This window comes from Maniola jurtina, chromosome 2 (genome assembly GCF_905333055.1).
Source record: "Maniola jurtina chromosome 2, ilManJurt1.1, whole genome shotgun sequence".
Taxonomy (NCBI): domain Eukaryota; kingdom Metazoa; phylum Arthropoda; class Insecta; order Lepidoptera; family Nymphalidae; genus Maniola; species Maniola jurtina.
In genome coordinates, this window is record NC_060030.1 from 9,073,646 (window position 1) to 9,090,027 (window position 16,382).

At 36.2% G+C, this 16,382-nt stretch overlaps 2 protein-coding genes across 2 annotated transcripts; one reads left to right on the plus strand and one right to left on the minus strand.

Moving 5' to 3' along the window:
- The first annotated feature begins 339 nt into the window (after positions 1-339).
- Positions 340-15,556, plus strand: LOC123872442. Its single transcript, XM_045916722.1, has 11 exons — positions 340-480; positions 570-655; positions 1,410-1,565; positions 6,384-6,563; positions 7,077-7,304; positions 9,534-9,661; positions 13,073-13,188; positions 13,262-13,302; positions 13,399-13,557; positions 14,314-14,493; positions 15,117-15,556. Exons 1-11 carry the CDS (start codon positions 405-407, stop codon positions 15,351-15,353), a joined length of 1,587 nt encoding a protein of 528 aa, XP_045772678.1. The 5' UTR covers positions 340-404; the 3' UTR covers positions 15,354-15,556.
- LOC123873096 lies at positions 4,314-15,087 on the minus strand. Its single transcript, XM_045917808.1, has 2 exons — positions 15,077-15,087; positions 4,314-5,698 (listed from the first exon to the last, which is right to left on the minus strand). Exon 2 carries the CDS (start codon positions 5,656-5,658, stop codon positions 4,579-4,581), a length of 1,080 nt encoding a protein of 359 aa, XP_045773764.1. The 5' UTR covers positions 5,659-5,698; positions 15,077-15,087; the 3' UTR covers positions 4,314-4,578.
- Positions 15,557-16,382: the final 826 nt, after the last annotated feature.

Genomic DNA, 16,382 nt, shown 5'->3' on the forward strand with positions numbered 1-16,382 from the left:
ATGTACACAGTCTATCCCAGGTTGGTGTCGGATTCATCGTCCACATAACCCTCGTCAACAAATATTATACCAGCAGTGTGTCCAGCAGGGTCTTCCGTGTATTCGGTTATAATTATTATAAACTTAACAAATCGTTATACGAGTACCTCAACCATTTGTTTAGCCCAAAAGCAAACTAATCAGTAAAGTCATTAACCTATGGCCACAACTGTCTCAGCTTTTTCTACCAGTTTTGTTTTTAATTGTTTAATACTTGCCTGTTCACAGTTCAATAATCGTTTGTTTACTTAATACTCCATACGCTACTTACTGTAGACATTATATTATGTGGAGCATTTATTTAATGACGCATATATTAGCTTAATACAGTCTTGTAGTAAAATTATAAACGCACGGTCGCTTCAATGTTTTACCTCAGGAGTTTTATTACATTTGCTCTCTTCAGCGTTCTAAGCACTGCTGAGGACCAATCACAATATGGTGCCTAAATAATAACTTATTAGAAGATATACATAGTTAATTAATTGAACTTACCATATGTATTAAATTTTGTTTTGAATTATTTACAGAGATTATTTTACTATCAAAGTTTCTCGATGAGAACGGTATACCAGTACAGATTTCAGACAGTGATACATATTGGATGAATAACCAGGTAAGTGAGCATTTAATTTGTATTTTTAACAATTATTTTTGCTCACAATTTTGTAAATATCTATAAATATTAAATACATTATACGGTAATAGCCAGTGGTTATGATTTAGGTCTCCTATTCATGAGGTCCACAGTTCAATCTCGTGCACACGAGACGTGTAATATTATATAGTATATGTATGTCAATATGTGCGTTTTAAGAAAAATCAATATTACGGCGAAGGAAAACATCGCATCGTTAGGAAACCTGCTTGCCTGTGAGTTCTCCATAATGTTATCAATAGTTTGTGAAGTCTGCCAAACCGTATTGAGATATCGTGGTAGACTATGGCCTAAACCTTTGACATTCTGAGCGGAGACTCGTGGTCAGTAGTGGGCTGATGATGGCTTCTAATGATGATGATGATTGGTGACCTAATATCTATTATATCTACTATTCGGTAATTTTATAAAAATACATGATTATCATACTTACTTTTCTGCTCATTGCTATTTCATGTATCAGAATTCAGAATCAGGTAATTATTAGCACAGAATACTAACTATAGATACCAGTGTGTGGTGACAGACAGCCATTTCTCATGTGTGGTCAATGTTCGACCCTGATAATAATGGGACTGGCATATAGGTCACTTATAAAAGCCCCTTAAAATATCTGATTAAAAAAAACTATGAATAAGTAAGATTTGAAAACAAAAATCAAATAGAGACTGGTTTTTAAAGTAATTATTTATTATTTATTAATTATTTTCAGATTACTGCCACTAATGGTGACAAAGTCGACGTGAAGCTTTATTACGAATCTCTATGTCCAGATTGTATAAAGTTCGATACAGAACAATTCAGCACTACTGTTCAAAAATTAAATCAATACGTGAATTTCCATACGTACCCTTACGGCAATGCAAAAGTAAGTTTATCTACCTATTTAATTAGTTATGTCCAAACCACAGGAAATCACTATAATATAATAATAATAATAATAATAATAATAATAGTTTATTTTCAGGCAATTTTTTTTTTTTTACACCCATTTCTTAAATATAAAATAAAATAAAATAGAATAGAATACAAGAGTAAAATAAAAATTATTTACGGTTGTTGCCACGATGCACGGCAAGCCAGTACTTCGGTATGCGATTTTCAGGACACTCAGAGCATACCCTGAGGATCTCGTTCTGAGAATTGCGGATGCGGAACCAGAAAGCCGCAACCCGAGATCTAATAATCGCGAAATAATCGGGCACTTTGGCGTCAGCAAACATGCCCGACGCGCTGCAGTATTTAGGCAGTTTCATCAGAATACGGTATGCGTTATTATACTGCACTCTGATGCTGCTACGTGCACTTGCGGTGCAGTTGACCCAAAGCTGACACGTGTAAAAGCATTGACAATATGCTCTAAACAGTGTCAGCTTCGCCTCAGAACTACACCGCGCAAATCTGCGTGCGAGCATGTTGCACCGAACAGACAAAGCCCTTCTTTCTCGTTCCATGTCTTGGTTATCACGTAGATCCTCAGTTAAAATATGCCCCAGATACCTGAATTGCGCCACCCTTTCTACAGGAACTCCATCTAAGAAAACCGACGGGATCCTCTCCGGGCCCTTGCCTGCACGGAAAACCATCATCTGCGTCTTTTTAACATTATATTTAAGGCCGTGATCTCTAGCATATTGTTCACAGATGTTGAGTAGTCGTCTAAGACCCCTGATTGAGGGACTTAGAAGTACCATATCGTCAGCATAGCTGATATTGTTAATGCACGTTGTACCTATGTGGCAACCTACTCTAGTATTTCTAAGTCCCTCAATCAGATCATTAACATAAATGCTGAAGAGGTCCGGAGAGGTCAATCCTCCTTGACGCACGCCGCATTCTAATCTATAATCATTAGAGCCGGCGTCGCCCCATTTCACAAAATTAGTTTGGTTCTCGTACCAGTATCTCAACAGATCTACCGTCTTACGCGATACATTAGACTCAATAAGTTTTTGCCATAGTAACTGATAGTTTACCAGGTCAAAAGCTCTACTGAGATCCAGAAAGCATGCGTATACGGATGTGTTTCTATTCGTATAATAGTTAACTATCGATTTGAGACTAAAGATAGCCGAATCTGTTGAGAGCCCAGGACGAAAACCAAACTGCGCGTCATCAATCCTAATGTTCTGATTTACATCAGAATAAATTATTCTTTCCAGTATTTTGCCTATAATGGTACCTAAAGAAATCGGCCTGTAGTTTTTGAGGCTGGAAAGATCACCGGTCCTATTCTTTGGGACAGGAACTACCACAGTTCTCATAAGGTTTTTAGGCAAATAACCTGAGTTTATACATAAGGTAAACAGTTCCGCCAATAAGCAAAAAATTTTTTCGCCTGCATACAAAATGTGCTCCAGGCTCAGTCCGTCATATCCTGGGGCCTTACCTCTTTTCATTGTCAATACTACTTTAGCCACATCGTCAGGTGAGTAACGATGCGATTGTCCATCGTTTAAAATCATTTTTCCACTGGGCATAGATGCACATTTTGTACTTAGAGCAGGTAATGGATCCAGTTTGAAATGATGCGAAAATAAGTCAGCAATCAGCTTTGGGTCTTGGACACCGTCAACACTCAATGGTAGATTTGATTTATAGTTGAGGCGTTTTGTGTCTTTCCAAAATTTAACAAAGTTTTTGTCTCGCTGATGTAAGGCCAACATATCCATTCTGATTTGATCCTCGTTATTTTGGCACCATTTCAATTTATTTTTAAAAACTTTACGGCTCTGTACCATGTTATTATAAACCTCACCAGTTTGAGGTTTACCGTACCATAACCAAAGTTGGAAGTAATACCTCGCTCTTTGGTGACTCTCTCGAACGTGGTAGTTCCACCCTAGTACTTTTTTATGCTTCACCGGAACATCGCGACAAACGCTTCTTTTGGCACCTTCTTGTAAAATCTTAACAATAACGTCATAATAATCATCTAATTTAAACAAATGAGCATCACATATATTGAAATTACTAAAATTACAGTCTATACAGTTTAAAAAATGACTAGATATACTAATATCACTTAAATTATCACAACAGTACGTATTAAATAGACTAGTTTGGTTTACATCCCTATTACCCCAATACACACCAGATAGTAACTTATTTTCTGTAGATATGGCAATTTTCTTTGGAAGTACATTCATTTTACATGTAATCAAAAGAGGAAAATGATCTGACCAGTACACTCCAAGATCCACACACGCGGATATCACTGTCGCACGCGCAGCAGCTGTCACAATGCAGTGGTCTAACCAACGCTTAGACCCACTACCATCATTAACATGTGTAAACGAACCCGGAGCCAGAATTTCAGTGTCGACACACACGAGTGAATGGTCTGTGCAGAAGGCGAATAGCTCGTTCCCGAATCTGGTGCCACTATGTGCATTGTAATCACCCAGCACGTAGACAGCTTCAACATCATGGTCACTGATCACGGCTTCAATGCTTCCCAAACAACTTATAAAGTCTGTGAGACTGTCTTCGCTACCATCATCATATGGTAAATAGACGCTCATCACAAGGATATGGCGTCCGCCCAAATCAATTTGTACTGCCGCCAATCTGTCACTGATACAGTCTATTATAGAAACACTGGGAAAGAGTGACTTACGCCACATCAACGCGAGTCCCCCGTATGGTCGGCCTTTTAGTATTCCTGCCGAGGTATCCACCGCAGACTTTGCGAAACAACTGAACTGCTGACTGAGCTCGTTCACAAATCCCAAGTCATGGGGGAGGAGCCAAGTCTCCTGCAAGGCTAAAATGTCAACATTCAAACACAATTTCTTAATCTGTTCGGCAGATCTTTTAATAGAACGGCAGTTAAAAGTAGCTAATGTAATATTTGTTGTGGTCGTACTTCCCATATTGTGTTATTTTAAAACGTCTCGAAATTGCCGTTCCTTGTACCGCCGGTATACCAAACCTTTAGGCCAAAAATTGGCATCTAAAAATGTATTCAAATTACTTGCGTGTATCCTAACCTTGAAGGAGTTAAACGAAGTTTCTCTATGCTGTGCCAGACGCTCAACACTGAGGCACTTCTGGCCCATGTCGCGGATATGTTCCTCAATGTTGGCCTCTGTTACAGTTTTCAAGGCGCGAGAGATATAAATGGAGCATTCCGGGTCAGCAACTTGTATTTTACATTGATCTGAATAAGTCCCTCTCATATTCGTCAGTTTTCGTTTTCGTTTTTTGTTCTCAACCATTATAAACTCATCGTCAATATAATTCTTCGATATACCTACAGATTCAGGCGGTAAGTCGCGTGCAACCGAGCGATTCGCAGTCATGCGAACATCACCCGAATTGGTACTTGGCATACGGGCGCCTTTCGTTTGATGCGAGCTATTCCTAATGTGTACAATATCCCGATATGTCGGTGTATGCAAACTTAATGCAACTTCGTCATGTCCAAGTGTAGGGCGTGGTGTATTCACAAGCGGCAGCGGCGTGTTTTTGGGTGGTGAGGTGGAATTTGTTCTCTCCAGTAAGTCCGATGTCCGGGGAATACTTTTATTATTTTCTGTGCGCTCTTGACATGACATGCGGATTTCCTTGAGCTCGGTAATAAACTGCGCCTTAAGCTCCATGAGCTCGGTTTTCATAAGTGCCATATCCTTTAGTAATCGAGTGACGTCTACGTGATCAAAGGATACCGGAGGAAGCCGACTCAGATCCCGTGCCACAAAATTCGGTAAACTGTTCGGATCCACTTCCTTCAACAGCTTGATTACGTCTTTGATGCATTTCTTCTTCTTGTCGTCACCTTTACGATGAATGTTTCTCAAGTCGTGGGTGCATACACTGTATAGGGTACTTTTGCCAGTTTCTACTTCCACATCGGTATAGTTAGTAGCACAGATTTGTATGATACTAAGCTCATCTAAAAAATCTATTTTGTTTTGTACGAAACATAAAAACTCGTCCACAATGATCTGGCCCGCCATCGCTTATGGATTGGACCATACGTCAGAAATTCATTTTTATCTGTGATCACTATGCGTATGCGCTGAACTACGACAGAACTACGAACACGACCGATCGTCACCACGCAACACGCCGTGTGCGTATAAGTACGCGTATAAGTTTTTCTAATGAACCAGCAACAGCATCAGTGGAAATTTTGTAATTAAGAGGGCTCTCTCCGTCACTCGTTTCATACAATCGTAGTTCCAATTTCATTTGAATATTAAGCAACCAAAGTCCATGAGATTTTGCAGACATATTCTAGAAACTAATATCTATGTCTGTGGTTTTCCAGATTTCTGTTAAAATATTCGGTTTCAAAGTTACGCGGTCTTAAAAATTTTCATACAAATCTTTGAGCCCCTGTAATTTTAAAACTACATATTTTTAGAAAAATCTAAAACACCACAGACACAGATATTAGTTTCTAGAATATGTCTGCAAAATTTCATGGACTTTGGTTGCTTAATATTCAAATGAAATTGGAACTACGATTGTATGAAACGAGTGACGGAGAGAGCCCTGTTAATAAAACAATAAGCTAGGCAGGACTTAATAAAAACAAATTATGTAAAGTTAAAGTACTAAGTTAACCTTATCCATTGATAAATAATTTAAGGAACAGCAAAAATCTCCAACCACTTACCCTATTCATTCTACGCACAACGATTCAGTTAAAGGTATTCATTGATTTTCTATTCCCCAGACTATTTACAAAAACGGAGAGATCATATTTGAATGTCAACACGGCCCACCAGAATGCTACGGGAATAAGCTACACGCGTGTGCTATCGACCATCTGCAGAATATCACCGCAGCTATCGTGTTCAATTCCTGCATGATGGGTGGAGAAGGTGGTGGCTCTAATGATGCAGCTGCTGACAGGGTTAGTAGAAACTTCTTAATAGTTTTTTTTTAATCGATGATATCTTTTTATCCTCAACAGCAATACTACTAGTAGTACCGATGCAGTTAACGAATCTAAAAGGAGATAGAGCTGTTACTTTGAAGAATATTTCTTACGTTTTTTAATCCATTGCTGAACGCTTAATTCAGGAGTAATAGTCCAAAGTCAAAACTCTGTAGTCTAAAGTCAAAAAGAGTGCTTAACTTCTTAATCCAGCTTTGGATTAGGTCTAGATTGGCCTGGAAACTCGTCACGCAATATTTTTCTTTGGACTAAGGGCATACCTGAGGATTGCCTAAGCCAATCACGCAGTGCTGGCATGGCATTTCAGCTTTGGACTACATAACACATGTCATACTCACTTCACTTAGACTTTTACTGGTTATTAGCTACATGGATCTATATTCCGTCATAATATATTTAATATCATATTTTTGTCACGCAAGTGTCCGATATATCACAATGTTAAAACTTGTACTCTTTTTATTTTAGTGTGCGGCTGAATTTGGTATTGATTCAATGCCAATAAAAGCCTGTGCTAAAGGCGACAGAGGGACACAACTTCTAGAATATTATGGAGAAGAGAGTAAGAAGGCGAATTTCTCATATGTCCCATACATCCTTATAAATGGCAAAGTGAATGACGGCAGTAACTTTATGAATGATGTTTGCGCAGCGTTTGCCGTTCCACCACCGCCTTGCGTGCAGTATACTGTTTTGTAAGGAGTCTAACACAAGATAATTATTATTTTCATTTCTTAATTAAATTAAAATAAAATATTTTTGAAGTTTTTTTACTAAGCCTTTGCCGGATAGAAAACGAATCTTATCGCAAATTGGGGTCATCGACTTTTGTTATTTACAGGCCACAACTTATCATTATTTGTATACTAACTATTAAGTACTTATAGCCATCAGAATATTATGCTCAAGAGCTTTGGTCCCGTAGTCATTATGGAAAAAAAACTTATTCCATCTTCTTCCAATTCGCTACAAAGGTAAAGAAAAAGTGATAAATAAAGCTAATATAATTTCTAATAATTATAATAAATCAAAACATAATATTTAAAAAGCAATAGTCGAATAATTGTTGAAAATTACTGATCGTCTCTTCTCATAATCTTTTTCAATTCTTTTCACCACTGAAACATGTACCTATAGAATATTGTTTATTTCCACCGAAATATTACCTTTTTTGTCCATACTAATATAAGAAAATGTCTCTGACTATTTGATGGCTAGCTTTTCACGGCCTATTTTCACTAAAATTTGATGCAGAAATAGGTTGCTTCCCGGGAAAGAACATACTACTTTTTATTCTGCAAAATCAAAGAGCCCAAAGGAATTTTTAAAAACCTAAATTTACGCGGACGAGGTTGCGGGCATTATCTAGTCTAGAATAATGAAAATATAATATAAGATAATACCGAGAACCCTAAAAAAATGTTATAAGGAAGCACCTATCCAAGATAATAAGGTCAAAATGTTAAGGTAACATAAATAATATTCGTATCTTTTTAATTAAATTACATTTCAGTCACTTACCTAACTATCGTTTAAAAGAAAAACAAAACCGCGAAGACTCCAGGGTCGACTTCAACACAGCTTTAAACTGGGTAAGTATGCCAAACATGGTAACTTTTAGAAATGTATTAATTAATCTTATTTTGAGAAAATTATAAAAGGGTCTTATATGGTCTTATAGTATGAAATAAGTAGTAAGTAGATAGTAATAGTAATAGTAGTATTATATAGAGTCCTTATCTCATACTAGTAGTAATAGCACGTAATAGTATGAGATAAGGACTCTTGTAATACCTGACCGTGTACGACCAATTAGAGACGGGTTTCAGAATGTTTTAAGGTGAAAGCGACGGGTCTGCCCGCGAAATTCAAATTTTACTTGGTTTTTCGCAATTTTGTAAACTTATACGACAACGTAGGCTTATGGCATTTTAATTGCGGCAATGGCAGAATCATCCTCAGAGGTTTATATAAAAATCTTTACTTGAAAGGATCCAGTTTAAGAAGTTAGTTCTAGTATCGACTAGTTTGTGAGTTATAGTCGATACTAGAACTAACTTCTTAAACTGGGCCCTTTCAAGTAAAGATTTTTATATAAACCTGTGAGGTGTGCGAAAAGCCCAGTAAAATTTGAACTTCGAACCACATAATGATAACAGCAGAAGATGAAACATCAAATTAATTCCGTAACTTCAAACTAACTTCCTTGAAATAGCTCATAAATAATACAAAACGAGATATACGCAGAAAGTTAATATTATTATTGTTAATAACAACTTTCCGTGGAGTTATCGGCGGAACGAAACTATGTTCTAAACTTTGTGCTATTCTTATGAGTTTTGCAGCGATATTTTCCAGCCGGGCGATATCCGGACTCCGGACAGTTGACACTGACGCAAATTCTGCTGTACACAAAACTTTTACAAAAGGAAGCTTTCACAATTTTCTTGGTTGTGACCACTGACCTTTACTAAAACAAGTACGCTGGACCTGTTTTTGAAGCAATTTGATTTGCGCCATTAGCAGCAGTTGATAGCGGCAGTAGCTATGTGAGTGTATCTTGGATGAATTAAACACGTTCATCCAAGGAGCGTATTCGGATCTTTTAGTGATGACTGATTAGGTATCTTACAAAGACCGTTTAACATAAAGTGTCAATTTTAATTCCCGCTAAGCTCGGTGGGGCGCGCATCGAATCTGCACAAAAATAACTGTTATTTTGTATTCAGACACACCTTTTCTTCCAGTGTACTTGATGTCGATTTCAGTAGTTGAGAGCCTTGAATTTTTGTCCCATCATTTTATTTTTAACAACCTTCAGCAAAATCTTGTGGAGAGTTTGGCAAACGTTTGAAATTCTATTTTATTTCAGTGTGGATATAAATATAAGGTGCCAATTCGACGAGTTTGGAACTGTGCTCATAGCAGGCGTGGCACTTTGGTGAAGAAACGCTCAAGATGGATATTAAATACGTCCCGTACGTGATGCTGGCCGGCTCATCAGATATGCAGGACCAGGCGACAGTGTACTTGATGGCCACGATATGTCAGATGTTAGAATATCCACCACCCGTCTGTGAAGCTTATACATACAGACGATGACCTTATAGAATTTTTACTTAGTACGGATCCATAGATTTAGCTATAAAAATATGCATGTATATTTTTAAAAAAAAAATTTCAAAAGAAAAATAAAACCGACTTCAAAAACGACAAACACTAAAAAGTAAAAAATAACTTTTGTTTAGCTACACGTGTAATGTACCTAGGTATGAAGTCGAGCGAGCATATTAAAACAAAATTAGAAATCCAAGAGTGAAGCTCGCCCGACTTCATACCTAGGTACATTACACGTGTAGCTAAACAAAAGTTATTTTTTACTTTTTAGTGTTTGTCGTTTTTGAAGTCGGTTTTATTTTTCTTTTGAAAATTTTTTATTTCACAATTTTTAGTGGCCCCACTGTACTATAATATGCTGTGCCCAGTTAAAACCCTACTGTTTACTAAGCTATTACACTGATCGCGAGCAATTTGCTCCTATCCATTGAGGAGTTCTGTTCTCCATCTCCGAAGATATTCATCAGATCTTCACCAAATTTATATGGGACCACCTGCACAGTATATCCTTTCAAACAAAAAAAAAATTTCCAAATCGGTCCAGGGGTTTTTGAGTAATCGGGGAACATACATAAAAAATATAAAAAAAAAATTAAAAAAAAAAAAAAAAAGATTCCGACGAATTGAGAACCTCCTCCTTTTTTGGAAGTCGGTTAAAAAACAATGTAAGTATAGGTTTGCATGAAATGTTATTTTTAACCTTTGATTTTTTAAGTCTTAAAATAAATTAATCTTTTATCTTTTATCTACGAAACGGATTTGGCTGAGAATGGAGATCGATCATACCTTGGATTAACATATAGGCTACTTTTTATCCCAGACAATCAATGAGTCCCCACGGGATTTTAAAAACCTACTTCTACGGGAACGAATTCGCGGGCATCAGCTAGTATGATAATATGGGCAGGTAAAGTCTTGGCTCTATAAAGTAATGAGGAAAGATTGAGGGAGACGAGAATATCATCTATAAGTAATATGAAATATCCCAGATTTCCCCGCCTTCTTTTATACTTACTTCTTGTTGACATTTGATTCAAGTTAGAAAAAGATCTAGGTTTTAAATTTCGAATTGCTGGTATTGAAAAAATATAAGTTTATAGTAATTATTTTCCTAGGTCTGATACAAGTGATATTTAATTGCTTTAAACGCACATAGCTCAGATAAGTTCGAAGTGCTTGTCCGGAATCGAATCCTGGATCGCCCGAATAGAAGGCCGACGTGCAGATGTTCAAATACATTGTAGTTATAACATATTTAACTTCATTTAAATAATTCAAATATATTTATTCAATAAATAGCTTACACGAAAAAGTTTGCTGGTATGCAATCGTGTAAAAACAAATAAAAGATAACAAAAAATCTTAGCTATCTAATCTAATAAATATATTCATAAGTGTAATACAAAATTCCATACGAAATGCGTCATTTAGTGCAATTAAAATATTTTGCGTTTCAGTGGAAATGCTCGTAGTCGATTGCCAGCTCATTTGCATTCCATAAGAGATTCCGTCGACCCCTATAGCGGAAACAGGGGTTATTATACTAGAAGAGGGAATATTATGGAGAAAATTATGTAGCTAACTATTTACTTACTAGTAGATCTAGGACTACAGTATTTATTTAGATCAGTATCTAACCAATTTTAATGGAGATGCGACATCACTACCTATACTTAGCTTATTATAAATGCGAAACTGTATTTGTTTGCTGGGTTTTTCATCAATCACACCACAACGGTGCAATGGATCGATGTAATTTTTTCCAAGGTTCAGAAATAAACTGTATGCACGGTGTACGTAGCTAATTTCTACATAAAAAATCGAAAATCGATCAATTAATTCCTTTCTTGTTTTTTAATCAAAACAATTAAATACATACATTTTATGCAAAACAACTAAATGTAATCCAAACAAATACCTACAGCGAACTTCTCATATGTTCCATACATCCTTATAAAATATGGTAAAGTGAACGACAGCGATCACTTCTAGACTCTAGAGGGATGTTTGCGTAGCGTTCGCCGTTCCACCACCACCTTGCGTGGGGTATGCTGCTAATAAGACGTCTAAAAACAAAAGGTTGACGTTATTTTTCTTAATAAAATGAATACAAATAATTTGGAAGTATTTTACTCAACCTATTAAAAAAGCCATTTAGAAAACACGTCTTAAATCTCAAATTTTGAATTTGACTTAGGTTTATTATATTGTAGACTAGAGGATGCCCGCGACTTCGTCCTTCGCTTGCGGATTTTGGTTTTTGAAGATCCCATGGGAACTGTTTAATTTTCCGGGATAAAAAGTTGCCTATGTCAATTACAGGGCCGCAAGCTACTCGGTACCCACACAAATCGGTTAAGCGGATGGGTTTTTAGGAATCCCGTGGGAACTCTTTGATTTTCCGGGATAAAAAGTAGCCTATGTCCGTCCCCGGGATATAAGCTAACCCTGTACCTAATTTCGTCAGAATCGGTTAAACTGTTGGGCCGTGAAAAGGTAGCAGACAGACAGACAGACACACTTTCGCATTTATAATATAAAATTAGTAAAAAATTAGTAAAATTAGTAAATTAGTAATTAGTATGGATAACGCGGTACATATTATGTACCTACCACCAGTTACCCCGTCCCGTCCCGTGTCGTGACCACGACCGCATCCGGGTCGAAATATTGACCAATAAAGTCAGCAAATTAATCATGGTATGTATGTACCCGTTATCTAAAATATCGTCGTTAAACCACGACATAAGCTTAAAATAACTTGGGTTTTTTGCAAATAATCATTACTTGTGTACGTTTGACCACAATATCATAACCGTTTACCAGATTTGGTTCCGTAGTAATTTGAGAAGAACTTATTTCACATTCTTCCTATTTGCTACGAGTCAGAATCCAGAAGGGGATAAGTGAAGCTCATAGTTTCTGGTTAGCAATGATAAATCGAAAACACAATTTTATATGAAAGCATAATATTTAAAAAATAATATTTATAAAATCTGCCAAATTTTATAATTTCATGACTCTAGGTCAACAGGAAACTGTATAACCCTATACGTTTGAATCCCTTTTCTTGACAGACATGCCAGACAGGCGGACAGACAATGAAGGACATAAACGATTCCTTTTTCCCTTTGATGTACGGAACCCTAAAAATGGACAGTTAAACTAGTGGCAGGAAAACCCAAAAAAATTGTTATATTAAAGCGCATATCCAAGATAATAAGGTCAAAATGTTATGTACGAGTAATGAGTATTATAATAATCATATGAGTTCTTTTTGATTCAGTTACATTTCAATCGTCTACCTACTAATTACGGTCTATCGTTTTACTATCGGTGCATTGATCGTGTGCTGTAAATATGTCTAATAAATATACACTCATTTCATTCTTTGTGATAATATTATTATTTATTTGTTTTGCTATTATCTGTTTGGCACTAAATACAAATGCTTTATCCAAAAGTAAGTTCGTTAAATTGTGAATTGTAATCCAATGCAAGTATGTTAAAAATTAATTGAATACGGTGTATTTTAGGTATCGAACTGCAAGGAATGAAGGATAGCGACAATTTTAATGTAAGTACTTTAACTGTATGTTTTATTGGAAAATCCTACATTTCCTTTATCTTCACTACTTGTAATTTTTAAAATAATTTTAAAAATATATTTCAGAATTTTGGTGAAAAATATGAAGTAGTATTGAAAGTATATTATGAATCGCTTTGTCCGGCAAGTGTGGAGTTCTACACGACGCAGTTGCTACCAACAGTAGAGGTTTTAGGATCTCTTGATAATATGAAAGTGATAACGATTCCTTACGGGAATGCATGGGTAAACTGAACAGCATAAAATATTTTTATTTATTTATTTATTGCGGAAGGGCTTTTATACAATATTATGTATGATTGTGCTAGCTATTATACATATATATGAACTATATATGAACTAGGTTAAACTAATTGGCAATTAATGAAATCAACTTTTCTTCAACCATAAATATTCTACCTTAACTTAAGACCTAAATAGTAGCTAACTTAAATATTTGATATACTAACTAGTCTATTTTTAACACTTTTCATGCAAAAGTTAGATAGAATTTTATTGCTGCACGCCTTTCGCGCTTCGATAGGTGTACGCGAATAAAGATCGGGTTGAAATGCAATAAACATTGGACTACTTATCAATTATTATCATAGCCCCTCCGTTTAACCGTATTTGACGGAATTAAGTACTTACCTGAGAGATAGCTTGCATCTCAAGGTTACTTTCTGATGCGGAAAATCAAAGCGTTTCCACGGGATTTTTAACGAAGCCTTATTGCACGTGAAATAAATCGTGGGCAACATTTATTATACCTTCCATATACAGATATATATTATATATCTATATATTATATATATATATATATATATTATAGGCTAATTTTTATCCCCGAAAATGGAATAGTTCTCTAGGATCTCAATTCACACGCACAAAGTCTCGGGCCTCTTTCGTCTTAGAACCTCAACCGTTAATATTTAACAATCAGAAAAAAATCTCCATTCACTTACCCCATTAATTATATGCACATCGATTTTCTCTACCTAGACGACCCATAAAGACGGTGTGGTCGAATTTGAATGTCAACACGGTCCATCAGAATGCTACGGGAATAAGCTACACGCGTGTGCTATCGACCACCTGAAGAATATCACCGCAGCTGTCGTGGTCACTTCCTGCATGATGGGTGGAGGATATGATGAGTCTCTTAATGCAGCTGCTGACAGGGTTAACAAAACTTGTTATTATACCTTTTTATCAGTGACAATTTTATCCTTTACAACGACATCAATAGCAGTGTCGATGCAGTCTTAAAAATTCAAAACTCAAAAGAGGTGTGTTATAATCTTCTCAAAGGCCACCCATCTCGGTAGTGAGCCAGCAATTGATTGATGATGATGATGATGATATCCAAAGCCGAAGTCACCCAGTTGCTTAATTCAAGGATTGCCTAGTCCAAAGTTGAAACTCCATTTTATCCTTAGATTTTATCATCTAGCTTCGAACTAGGAATTTAGGCACTTCTGGACTGTCCTGAAAAATCGTTAGACAGAAGCCGATATCTGAGGATTGCCTAAACCAATCAGATGTGCTGGCATTTCTGGTGTGGACTATAATATAATATACGAGTATGTAGATATATTCACTTCATTTTGGCTTTTACTGGCTATTAATCTTGTGAGATAGATGTACCTATGTATAGTCTATACCTACGTTTTATGATGATGGCTACTGAAACGAATAGGTAAATGGCGCCTTTGAACAAGCCTTTGACCTTTGATGTCGGAATCTCGTTTTTTAATTATGTAACCTGTATCTGTACACCATCTTAATCAGTCTTTTTATTTTAGTGTGCGGTTGAATTTGGTATTGATTCAACGCCAATAAAAGCCTGTGCCAAAGGCGACAGAGGAACAGACCTTCTAGAATATTATGGAGAGGAGAGTAAGAAGGCGGATTTCTCATACGTGCCATACATCCTTATAAACGGCAAAAGATCAAACAGGAGTAACTTTACGAGGAATATTTGTGCAGAGTTCGCCGTTGCACCACCACCTTGCGAGGGTCCTGATTTTTTAGACGGCTAAATTTTAACAAAAGAATGATTACTTTCTTTTCATTTTTTTACCAAGCCGTGCCTGGTGACAAAGCCAGCTAGAAAACGCATCTCATCACTAATTGAGGGCATCGACTTCTGTTTTTTACAACTTATCATTATTATTTTTGCATATGTTTGACTAAAATTCCTAGTCATCGTAGTACTAGAAATAGAATAGTAGTAATAAAAGTAACGAAGACCCTTATTTCCCCTTATTCATATCAAAATGAGACAATAATGAAGCTAATGGTTATTGGTTGATAATGCTAAAACCTTAAATACATTTTTACATTTTACTAGATGGCGCCCGCGGCACGGAAAATCCCGTGGGAACTTTTGGTTTTCCCGGACAAAAAGGAGCCTATACGTAGTAGCCCGTCCCCGGGATGCAAGGTATCTCTCTCTGTAGGTAAAAAAATTTAGACGGATGATTTTTAAAAATCCCGTGGGATCACTACGATTTGGAATGCAATTCCATACAGCATCAGGTTTGAGGAGTTGGGTCCTCGAGTTCAACGACAAAGTATTTACTTGGTATGTACTATGTACCTCCAATATCATGTTGTTTGTTGTCTAACACCTATGTTTGGTTTATTACTGTTAGATTATTTACAGTTAGATACAATCACAATATCTTTATTAAAAACTCCGTCTACTTGTGAAAGTAAATACGGGTGTATTTTCAAACAAAGTCTATTCCTATGAGAGACTGTGTAAGGTGAATTTTTTTGCATAATATGGGGCGAAATAAACAAGCAATAAAAACAACCTTAGGGAAATCTGGAAATTGCGTAGAGAATATTCCGTTGGAAACAGCTTACTTCCACCAACATACTTAATAGGTATACCTACTTAATACGTAATAAGTAGGTAAACATACTTATAATAATATTTAAAATATTATTATAAGTAAGTTATAATAATATTTAAAATCTATACATATTACATATAATAAAATTGTAGAAAAGTGGTGTCTGTACAATGGAAATATATAAAAAAAAAGTAGCAGGGGTTGTTA

Coding starts and splice junctions, on each gene's coding strand:
- LOC123872442 (XM_045916722.1), top strand. CDS start 405: ATGTTTTACCTCAGGAGTTTTATTACATTTGCTCTCTTCAGCGTTCTA. Junction 656..1,409: donor CATATTGGATGAATAACCAG/GTAAGTGAGCAT, acceptor AATTATTTTCAG/ATTACTGCCACTAATGGTGA. Junction 6,564..7,076: donor ATGATGCAGCTGCTGACAGG/GTTAGTAGAAAC, acceptor TTTTTATTTTAG/TGTGCGGCTGAATTTGGTAT.
- LOC123873096 (XM_045917808.1), bottom strand. CDS start 5,658: ATGGCGGGCCAGATCATTGTGGACGAGTTTTTATGTTTCGTACAAAAC.